At 34.8% G+C, this 11,813-nt stretch overlaps 1 protein-coding gene across 1 annotated transcript; it reads right to left on the bottom strand.

Annotated features, from left to right (window-relative positions):
- Nucleotides 1-4,074: 4,074 nt before the first annotated feature.
- Nucleotides 4,075-9,405, bottom strand: LOC127165028 (RNA-binding E3 ubiquitin-protein ligase MEX3C). The gene is made up of 3 exons (XM_051109277.1): nt 9,309-9,405; nt 8,670-9,181; nt 4,075-5,559 (listed from the first exon to the last, which is right to left on the bottom strand). Exons 2-3 carry the CDS (start codon nt 9,151-9,153, stop codon nt 4,472-4,474), a joined length of 1,572 nt encoding a protein of 523 aa, XP_050965234.1. The 5' UTR covers nt 9,154-9,181; nt 9,309-9,405; the 3' UTR covers nt 4,075-4,471.
- Nucleotides 9,406-11,813: the final 2,408 nt, after the last annotated feature.

The following is an 11,813-nucleotide window of genomic DNA, read 5'->3' as shown; positions in this document are numbered from 1 at the left end:
AATTTTAAAGCAGCTGCTGAACTTAAGTTTTTAAAACTTTTTACAGTGTACATACTGTATATGATCATACAGCACAATGCTCAGTTTGATAATAAACAGACTAAATGGTAACATTAAAGCAATATGAGCCACAGTTTTCTCATTCATGATTCAGTATTTGATCAGAATGCCACAACTTGACGATATTCTTATATAAAAGCTAATTACAAATGCAAAACAAGTGCATTAAGCTGACAATAATAACAGAAACTACTGTTTGAAGTGTTTAGCACTGCATGTTACAAACTGTTTCACATATTTAAAACCCAGTATGCACTGTATGTACACTGTGTAGTACACTAGTATTCCATTCTGGACACAGCCTGTGTGTCAACAGAGACAGTTGAAGTGTGTTTAAATGAGGGACTTGTTGAGCAGGTTGTTCAGGCTGATGGAGATTTTCCAGTGTTTCTTCACATATTAGCGCTTTTCTGTTAATGCTCATCAACATAATGACTGAAATCACATACTATTACAGTACTGTAGATATGAGATTACAGTAACTATATTTCATTACTCAGTCATTAATGTGTCATTTAACAATGCAAATGTTCTCTGAAACTAATAAATGTGGCACTTATGGTTTGTACATTTTTAAATGTTTGGTTACTATATAAAACTCGCTTCAGTGTTTTTTTTTGGTCTAAAATCAGAGGCTGAAAATTTACCATGGTAAAACTATGCTTGCAGTCGAATCAGTCAAATTACGACTGCGGAAAATTGTATTTTTGCTGAAACTGTGGTTACCATGGCAGTTTTTCATAAGGGAGAACTATGCTACCAATCTGTGTTTTTCATGAATTTCATCAAATATCTCCAGAATATTTATTCATAGATTCATTCCTGCAAGAACAGCTCGGCTGCAGCTTGGGATGCGAAAATACAGATGAGCTCAGTTGAAGGTAAAACTCAAACCACACAGAGCACTTTTAAAGGTTTTAAATGAAACAATTTATTAAGGAACTTTTAATATCAGAAAAATAAAAATCTTGATTCTTTTTTACAGCAAATATATATAATATCAGTGCTTTGGCCACAGGACAGTAAGGCCATTTATCATAAAATATATTTTAAACTTTAAGAATACAACTTATATGCCTTCATGTCCCTGCATAAATGTATGTACATAATAAAACAACAGTAAAATTATCAAATACAGAAACATTGTTGCAGTGTGATGGTAAAAATCCCTCTGACAAACACAAAATTCCTAAAAGTCGTATTAAACATAGGACTTTTATCTTGTTCATAATGTGGTAGTATGCAGACCTTATGCAGCGTGTGTATATATATATATATATATATATAATCTATATTGGATCCTTGGCTTTTTTGTTGCGAATCGTTAGATAATAAAACATGCAGGTGTGCTCTTTCCTGCTCTATAGTACCTAACATCAATACTCTACAAGCTAATACTTACGGCAGCCGACTGCTCGTCTTATATATATCTTAAATCTTAATATATATGTATTTGAATATGAAATATAAACTACAGAAATACTACAAAATTTAAAAAAACAAAAAGACAAAACCTGTCAAGGTGATCCTTGAGAGGTTATGGATCTCTGATGCCTTAGTTTCTCTGAGTTTAGTGGTGTTTGCGAAAAAAGGCGCAAGTAGCCGTGTAAGCCTACACTTTGAAAAGTTTAAACCATTTTATCGCTCCTCTCAGGTCCTAAGCGACCCGTTCCTCTCGGTACGACACCCTTTGATGGCCCAGCAGGACCCATTTGTTTAAGGCAATGAAAGGAGTCGTTACCAACACACACTATAATGCAACTTACAAAAAAGGGTCTTGTGTGTGAAACTGTTTGTATTTTTACGTGCATCGTCACTGTAGTTAATGTTTCCATCAAAGGTTGTGATAAATTATTACATCGCATAAAACATTCGAGAATAAACGTTTCCATCCTATGTGTTCGAGAGAATAAAATCTTAACTAATGTGCAAACATAACCAAAAATGTTTGGTAAATTTATTTGGTAAATGTTTTTCGATTATAATTTGTGCACACTCTATTCCTCACCAAATCAAAAACTATGTTTTCTATGTGCATTTTCAAATTTTAATGCACATCCTGGCATTTCTATTCATTTTTCTTATACGATATCTCAAAATATGCATACAAGTATGTGGATGGAAACATTATTGAATGCAAAATACTTACGAAATGCAAGCATAATCAATGTTTAAACTGATCTAAAAACTACCTGCATGTAATTCGACATGTTCAGTTTATCACAGCAATTTATGCATGAACTTATTAATGAGCAATTTACACAAAAATTCATTTTCCTCATGTTTAAAGGAATAGTTCACCCAAAATGTAAAATTTGCAAAAAATTTAGTCACCTTCAGGCCATCCAAAATGTAGATAAGTTTGTTTTTTCATCAAAACAGATTTGGAGAAATGTAGCATTAGATCACTTGCAGTGAATGGGTGGTGTCAGAATGAGAGTCCAAACAGCTGATAAAAACATCACAATAATCCACAAGTAATTCACACCACTCCAGTCCATTAGTTAATGTCTTATAAAGTGGAAAGCTGTGTTTGTAAGAAACAAATCCGTCATTAAGGCGTTTTAACTTCAAAACCATTGCTGCTAGCTAAAATAGAGGAGTCCATAAACCATTACATTGCTTACTCCAGTGAAAAGGTCAATTTCTTCTGAATCAGAGAGAGAGAAAGAGAAATCTGCACAGATCAAGCACAGTTTAAAAGAGCTCTAAACAAATATAGCTGTGGATTTTGATGTGGTGGACAACAAGGGACTTTTTCACTGGAGGAAGTGTTATTATAGATTATGGAGTCATATTTATCTGGAAGCAACTTTTCATCTCACAGTTCTGACTTTTTCCTTGCAAGTTTAAATCTCGCAATTCTGACTTTTTTTTTTTTTTTTCAGATTTCTGATATAAACTCGCAATTGCAAGTTATAAAGTCAGAATTGTAAGATATAAACTCACAATTTTCAGAAATAAACTTGCAATCCTGAGAAATAAAACTGTAATTGTGAGAAAGTCAGAACTGCGAGATATAAAGTCACAATTCAGACTTTTTTTCTCAGAATTATGTGATATAAACTCACACTTACGAGAAATAAAGTCAGAATTGCAAGATAAAAACTCACAATTCTGACTTTTTTATTGCAGTTGTGAGTTTGTATCTCACAACTCTGACTTTTTTCTCAGAATTGTGAGAATTGCGAGTTACAAAGTCCAGTTTTGAGGTGAGAAAACCTATAAACTTGCAATTCTGAGAAAAAAAAAATCTGAATTGCAAGATATAAACTCTCAATTCTGACAAAAAGAGAACTGTGAATTTATGTCTGGCAATTGTGACTTTATAACACCCAATTGCGAATTTATATAATAGTTCTGCGAAAAAAGGTTAGAATTGCTAGTTTGTATCACGCAATTCTATGAAAAAAATCTGAATTGCTAGTTTGTATCACAGAATTCTGAGAAAAAAGTCAGAATTGAGAGTTTATATCACGCTATTATGACTTTATTTCTCAGAATTGCAAGTTTATGTCTGGCAATTGTGACTTTATAACATGCAATTGTGAGTTTGTCGTCTTATAATTCTAAGAAAAAGTCAGAATTGCGAGTTTGTATCACACAATTGAGAAAAAAAGTCTGAATTGTGTGATTAAAAAGTTGCAATTACGTTTTTTTATTTTTTATTCATGGCGAAAATGGGCTTCCATATATTTAGGCCAGAAGTGACGATTTAAAGTTAAAACATCTTGATGGATTTGTTTCTTACAAACACACAGCTTTTGGCTTCTTAAGATGTTATTTGATGGACTGGAGTGGTGTGGATTACTTGTGGATTATTGTGATGTTTTTATCAGCTGTTTGGACTCTCGTTCTGAAAGCACCCATTCACTGCAGAGGATCCATTAGTGATTAAGTGATAAAATGCTACATTTCTCTAAATCTGATGAAGAAACAAACTCATCTAGATCTTAGCTTGCCTGAAGGCGAGTACATTTTCATATTTCAGCACATCTGCTTTAATGACGACACACAATGCCCTTAAATTTCATAATGTGTATGTAGGTGTTCAGAACGGCTCTTTATGTTCGTGTACTGCTCGACTCTAGTGTTGTAAAACGTAAACTAAAGGCCACAGATGCTTTCGCAGCAACATCGCCAATCCACACCACCACCGTCATGGAATCAGGCACGTGAAAATGTAAACAGAGTCAATACTTTGAAAACAACAAAAAACACAGATGATGGCAATTTAGCACTGCTAAACCCCAGCGCTGCTCGGCACAGCTAAACGAAATCTTTGAGATGAACTCAACTGTGGTTATTAATCAAAAACCTGCATTTCCCATTTATCTAAACATAAGAAGGAAGTATTTCAATGTAAAAAATAAACCAGTTTACTCCTCCTGATCCCGATTTTTGCTTCTCTCTACGCGTTTTGCAGGATGGAGTTGGAACACTCCAAACAAACGAGGTTTTGCCCGCCCAGGACGAGCGCCGCCATGTTGTCTCCGCAACGTACGCACGCAGGAAGTTGGCTGTGTTTGGGATAAGTGCGCACGTCCAGCGGAGAGCTGGAGCCCGTGCTGTCGCTCGATGGAGAAAAGGCGGAACCAAAGGCTGGGAGGCTCTGGGAATTCTCCTGCACCAACCGAACCAGCGGATGATCCTCCGGAAGAGATGGGGACAGACGGGCAAGAAGGGACGGAGACAGCCTCGGCGTTGTTGGCAAGCTTGCGCCTCCTCGCTCGAAAGCGCTCCACAATGGATTGGTGGACGGCGCCGTCATCGTTAGCCCGTCGTATCCCGCAGGATCTTCGGATCCCAAGGGCAACTGGGAATCGCCAAACCAGAACGTGCCTCCGCTGCTGCCAGGACTGAGATCCGCCACTCCACTGCCTTTCCCACCATAGTGGGACTCGCTGGAGTTGCTTCCGAGCGAGCTGGAGCTGTCGTTGCGATATCCCGCGGCATTGCTGTGGAAGTTTGATGCGTTGCCGGAGAAAAGCCAGGCTCCGTTGCCGCCCGCCTCGAAACCAACATCGGTGCCGTTGTAGTGGAAATCATCATCATCCACGCTTGTATCCACACTTCCCGCGGTTCGCATCGCAATATGAGCTTCGATTTCCTCCCGAGCTCGGTCTACGTTCTCAGGCATCCCGGTCACCTCAAACACTGGTTCTTTGTCACGGCTTGGCGTGACGATGTAAGTGTGGGTTTGCTGTTGGATCCTCTTGATAGTCGCTCCTTTCGGCCCGACCACGAGGCCTACCATTCGATACGGCACTCGAACCTGGATGGTGGTCTGTCCCGGATGGCAAGGAATGCTGTTTGTCGGCGCCACTTTGTTCCGAGACGCCCGGATGAGAGAAAAATGCTCGGCCGCGGAGAGAATCTCACGCTTGGCCATGATGACGTCCTCCTTCCGGCCGGTCACTACAAACACTGGTTCCTCTCCTCTCACGGGGGTTTTAATGTAAGTGTTGGTCTTGGCTCTCAAAGCTTTGATCTTGCAACCTGAGGAGAGGAGAAATACAAAGGCAAGTCAACACATTGCTAGATTAAAGGAGTAGTTTACTTCTGGTTTTTGAGGAAAAAATTCCAGGATTTTTCTGCACATAGTGGACTTCAATGATGCTCAACGGGTTGAAGTACAAATTGCCATTTCAATGCAGATTCAAAGGGCTCTACACGATCCTAGCCAAGAAATGTGTTATCTAACAAAACAATTGGTCATCTACAAAAAAAAAGAAGATTTATATACTTATACCGCAGCCATGCGCATCTTCACTCATTACGTAATCAATTTCGAAAGGTCATGTGCAGTTAGTTTTTCCTCTGTGTACTTCGGTTAAAAAAATGGGGTATGGCGAAAAACTCCAACTTCGTCTGTCATTGTTGTTTTACCTTTTTTTGTAAAAGGTGTTTGACTTTCTTTGCACGTTCGGTTTGCCTACTTCATGCGTGACCTTTCCAACGTGACTACATAACATTTGTGGTTAAAAAGTATATAAATTGTTTTGTTTTTTTTTAATCAGAAAATGACTGATTGTTTCGCTACATAAGACCCTTATTCCTCAGCTGATATCATGTAGAGCCCTTCCAGGATTTTTCTCCATATAGTGGACTTCAATGGTGGCCAACAGGTTGAAGGTCCAAACTGCAGCTTCAAAAGGTTATACAAGATCTTAGCCGAGGAATAAGGGTGTTATCTAACGAAACGATTGGTCATCTTCTGAAAAAAATGAAATTTTATATACTTTTTAACCAGAAATGCTCTGCAATGCATATCTTCACTCATTACATAATCATGTTGAAAAGGGCATGTCCGGTTAGTTCTTCATTTGTGTACTTTGGTTCAAAAAAGTAGGGTAAGGCAAAAAACTCCATCTCATTTTTTCCTTCAACTTCAAAACTGTCCATCATGTGTTTGACTTTCTTTGCACGTTCAGTTTGTACTTCCCCCTACATCATGTGTGACCTTTCCAACGTAACTACTGCGTGAAGTTGAGCTAGTGCAAGATGAGCATTTGTGGTTAAAAAGTATATAAATTGTATTTTTTTTTTTTTTTTAGGAAAACGACTGATCGTTTCGCTACATAAGACCCTTATTCCTCGGCTGGGATTGTGTAGAGCCCTTCCAGGATTTTTCTCCATATAGTGGACTTCAATGGTGGCCAACAGGTTGAAAGTCCACACTGCAGCTTCAAAGGGCTCTACACAATCCTAGCTGAGGAATAAGGGTGTTCTCTAGCGAAACGATTGGTCATCTTCTAAAAAATGTTTGTCTTGCACTAGCTCTGCGATGCATGTCTTCACTCATTACGTAATCATGTTGAAAAGGGCATGTCTGGTTAGTTCTTCATCTGTGTACTTTAGGGTAGGGTGAAAAATTCCATCTAATTTTCTCCTTCAACTTCTAAATCGTCCATAATCGTTGTTTTACCTGAATGTTTTCCTCAAAAACCTTCTTTTTGACTGAAGAACGAAAGACATAAACATCTTGGATGACATGAAGGTGAGTAAATTATCAGGAAATTTTAATTCTGGAGTGAACTAATCCTTTAAGAAGACATCAATCAATCAATCAATCAATCAATCAGAGTTATAGACAAGTGATCTCCTCTCAGGAGTAATTAGTGCAGTCCTGGATGCTGATTGGTCAATACTAACATACTTGGTATAGTAATAGGGGTTTTCAGTGTGTTAGTTCACTTGTTAGTATTACACAACGTGTTTTCATCCAGTGTAGTGAAGAAACATCACATTACAGATAAGCAGGGCAGCTGTAATCTATAGTGCACATGACACATGCAGTTCAATGACGTCAATGCAATAATAGATTATTAAAACCATTTTCATCATGGTTTCATTATGAATGCACTGATATTGAGTAATTGGCCAATGTAATTTACTAATAATTATGACTAATGATCATGCCTATTATTAAATTTAAAATTATATTACAAGCCTGCATTTATTTGATGTAAAGTACAGCAAAAACATTACATTTTTGAAATATTTTAACTATTTAAAATAACCCTTTTTTATTTGAAAATATTTTAAGATGTAATTTATTCCAGTGATTTCAAAGCTGAAATTTTAGCATCATTACTCCAGTCACATGATCCTTCAGAAATCATTCTAATATTCTGATTTGCTGCTCAAAAAACATTCATTATTATTATTACGTTAAAATCAGCTGAGTAGGTTTCTTTGATGAATAGAAAATTTAGAAGAACAGCAAATCTACAATAGAAATCTTTTGTAACAGTATAAAGACTAATGTTTGAGAATATTTTGAATCAGTTTTTATTTATACTTTGCATTTTTAAATAAATAATTTAAAATTACTTAATAAATATAAGGATTATTTAATAAATTATTTATTTTTTTGTTCACGTACTGAATTTTTTTTTTATGGTTTTAGTTTCGGTTTGAGTAAGCTATAATAACCCTGGTTCAAAGTTCATTAAGGTATTAAAACATACTACAAAAGATAGATACCCTTTTGTTTTTAACATCTGAAATCTGGAGAATTTAAAACTTTTTGGTAACTAAACTTATGCTTTAATATATTTTGTATTTTACGAAAAATACCAATATATATTTTTACAAACAAAATATGCCAAAAATCATTAGGATATTAAGTAAAGATCATGTTCCATGAAGATAAATTTGTAAATGTAAAACTGTAAATATAAGATTTGTAAAATTAGATTGTATATTTCCTACCGTAAATATATCAAAACTTAATTTTTGATTAGTAACATGCATTGCTAGGAACTTCATTTTTTGCACCCTCAGATTCCAGATTTTCAAATAGTCGTTTCAAAATATTTACCCTTATGACTGGTTTTGTGGTCCAGGTCAGGTCACTTATGTATTACTGAGAATATAATTAATAATATTGTATTAATGTTTTTGTTAATATTATATTTATCATATTACATAATTTTTATTTTTTGTCATGAGGTGAGGTCTGTGAAAATATTAGCAGGGCGAGTACAAATATGAATCACTAATCCAGCTGGCCTCCTTACTGTTAACACTCTTGAAAAGTGAGACAAGATGACTCACAATATTAGAATATCAAACATGACACATTAATAATCAAATAAACCCACCCTGCCGACCAACTATTTCTGCCACATGCTCAGATGTGGGCACCATCACACACTCTGTTGTGTTCACGCTCTTCCTCCTGGTATTGAGCGCACACCTCTCACCCTCCTGCATCATCATCATGGCCATCATCATGTTCCCCTGAACCTGGTAACCCTGGGACTCGCCCAGCCCGTCCTGGAAGAGCCCACCGGTCCCCGATGCCTCCATGGCTGTGAGAGCCCGGGCCCTCAGCTGGTCCAAATCAGCATCATGTCTGATTATGTTGTTATGATTAGTGTTGGTGGTGTTTTCCTCCTCTGATCCAGTTTGGGACAGGGGCTGGAGGTCCAACACCGCACCCAGGACACCCAGATGAGAAGTATCATGGAGTTCGGATGGACTCTCACCATCCCGGAGGCTCAAGCCGCTCAGGTTCTGTACCGGTAACGGGAGGTCCGGTTCAGTATCGTCTGACTCCAGGAGTTGAGCTGTGTTACTGGGCATGCTCGACCAACAACGTGTCCTGCTTTCACTGCGGGACACACATAAACAAACAAAAGTGCCACGACAATGAGTTCTCCGCACTCCCGTTAGTGTATTCAAGTCTACACAAATAAAATATGCGATTCATAAAGTGTGTTTACTGTATTTCAACTTACAGCTGATGTTTTTAGCAGCGGCAGCTGTGGTTCCGTGACCCTGTTCTACTGGATCCCTTTGTTTACGGTTCTTCGGGGATCCTCGGGCAGGTTCGTGAACAGCCGATTTGAGAGCGCAGCGCTACGCACAGGCGCGGATGAACAGTGTAACTTTATTATTATTTTATTTTTTTGTGTGTCACAAAACACTTTAGAGGAACTATAATCATAAATTAATGACACTTCTTTATATTATAAAATAAATTAAAAATATTAAATAATAACAATAATATAAAAAAATGTAAAGAGATCAAATTTAATCTAGTTTCTCCTTTGTTTTTGTATTTTCACTTCTGCTTTCTAGTAGGAAATTTCTGTTGAAAAATTCAATATTGTGATGCTGATAATGTCGATTTCGTTATTTATTAATTGCGTTTTTTCTTTAGCAGTCAAAACTTTACATTTCAATTCATGTTGGCTGTAAAAACACTTTAGAGGACACTTTTTATTTTATAATTTAAATGTAACACATTTAACACTTTTTAAATTATAAAATAATATAATTTTCTAAAATTATTGGTTTCTTTATTTAGGCTATACATTGCTTGTGTGTTTTCCTCATTTGTTTGTATGTAATCTAAAACTAATATGTTATATTTAATTATATTAGTTATGTTTAATATAAGTTATATGTGATGAAGTAAAAGAAAAAGTAATGTTTTTTAAGGAAATTTCTGTTGAAATTCAATATTGTGATTTAGATAATATCGGTTTTGATATTTATTAATTGTTGGGGTTTTTTTATTTCTTTAGCAGTCAAAACTTTACATTTCAATTTATTGTGGCTGTAAAAACACTTTAGAGGACGCTTTTTAATCTTAAATAGAACACTTTTAATTTAGTTTAAATTATAAAATAATATAATTTCCTAATATTTCTTGGTTTCTTTATTTAGGCTATACATTGCTTGTGTGTTTTCCTCATTTGTTTGTATGTAATCTAACACTAATATAAGTTATATTTAATTATATTGGTTATATTTAATATAAGTCACATGTGCTGAGGTAAAAAAGCAATGTTTTTCAGGACATTTCTGTTGAAATTCAATATTGTGATTCTGATAATATCGGTTTTGTTATTTATTTGCGTTTTTTTTTAACAGTCAGAACTTTACATTTCAATTTATTTTGGCTGTAAAAAGACACTTTTTTTATCTAGAATTTAAATTTAACACTTTTAGTTTAACACTTTTTAAATGATAAAATAGTATAATTTCCTAACATTGTTGGTTTCTTTGTTTAGGCTATACATTGCTTGTATGTTTTCCTCATTTGTTTGTATGTAATCTAACACTAATATAAGTTATATTTAATTATATTGGTTATATTTAATATAAGTTATATGTGCTGAGGTAAAAAAAAAAGTGATGTTTTTGAGGAAATTTCTGTTGAAATTCAATATCGTGATTTAGATAATATCGGTTTAGATATTTATTAATTGTTGAGCTTTTTTCTTTAGAAGTCAAAACTATACATTTCAATTTAGTTTGGCTTTGAAAACACTTTAGAGGACACTTTTTAAATTATAAATGTAACACTTTTAAATCGGTTTAAATTATAAAATAATGTAATTTCCTAATATTGTTGGTTTCTTTATTTAGGCTATAGATTGCTTGTGTTTTTCCCCATTTGCTTGTATGTAATCTAACACTAATATAAGTTATATTTAATTCTATTAGTTATATTTAATATAAGTTATATGTGCTGAGGTAAAAAAAGCAATGTTTTTCAGGAAATTTCTGTTGAAATTTAATATTGTGATTCTGATAATATCGGTTTTGTTATTTATTTGCGATTTTTTTTTCTTTAACAGTCAGAACTTTACATTTCAATTTATTTTGGCTGTAAAAACACTTTAGAGGACACTTTTTCATCTAGAATTTAAATTTAACACTTTTAGTTTAACACTTTTTAAATGATAAAATAGTATAATTTCCTAATATTGTTGGTTTCTTTAAGGCTATACATTGCTTGAGTTTTTCCTCATTTGTTTGCATGTAATCTAACACTAATATAAGTTATATTTAATTATATATGTTATATTTAATATAAGTCACATGTGCTGAGGCACAAAAAGCAATGTTTTTTAGGAAATTTCTGTTGAAATTCAATATTGTGATGCTGATAATAAAAAAGTTGTTTTCCAGTCATTGTATTTATGTTGTGTTGATGTTAGTTTCATTAAAACTCGTAATTTTGTTCGTTATTTAATCATTATTATTATTATTTTAGTGTTTACCCATGTTTAAAAATGAATACATTTTTATTTGTTTGCGTGTCTGTTTATTTATTTATTGAGGCCTGAGTGTTGTAAGACAGAGAATGAACACTTTTCTCTACATAGTTTAGTGTTTTTCCACCCATGACCGCGTTTGTGTTTCCAGGCAACGAATTAACTCATGAATATTAAGTGTGTTAAGTGACTGGCTGCTTCAGGAAGTTTACGAAGCGACGTCTCCATTACCTA

The sequence above is a fragment of the Labeo rohita genome, chromosome 5 (assembly GCF_022985175.1).
Source record: "Labeo rohita strain BAU-BD-2019 chromosome 5, IGBB_LRoh.1.0, whole genome shotgun sequence".
Taxonomy (NCBI): domain Eukaryota; kingdom Metazoa; phylum Chordata; class Actinopteri; order Cypriniformes; family Cyprinidae; genus Labeo; species Labeo rohita.
Note: the sequence above shows the minus strand (reverse complement) of the source record. Positions and strands in the feature narration are given on the sequence as shown.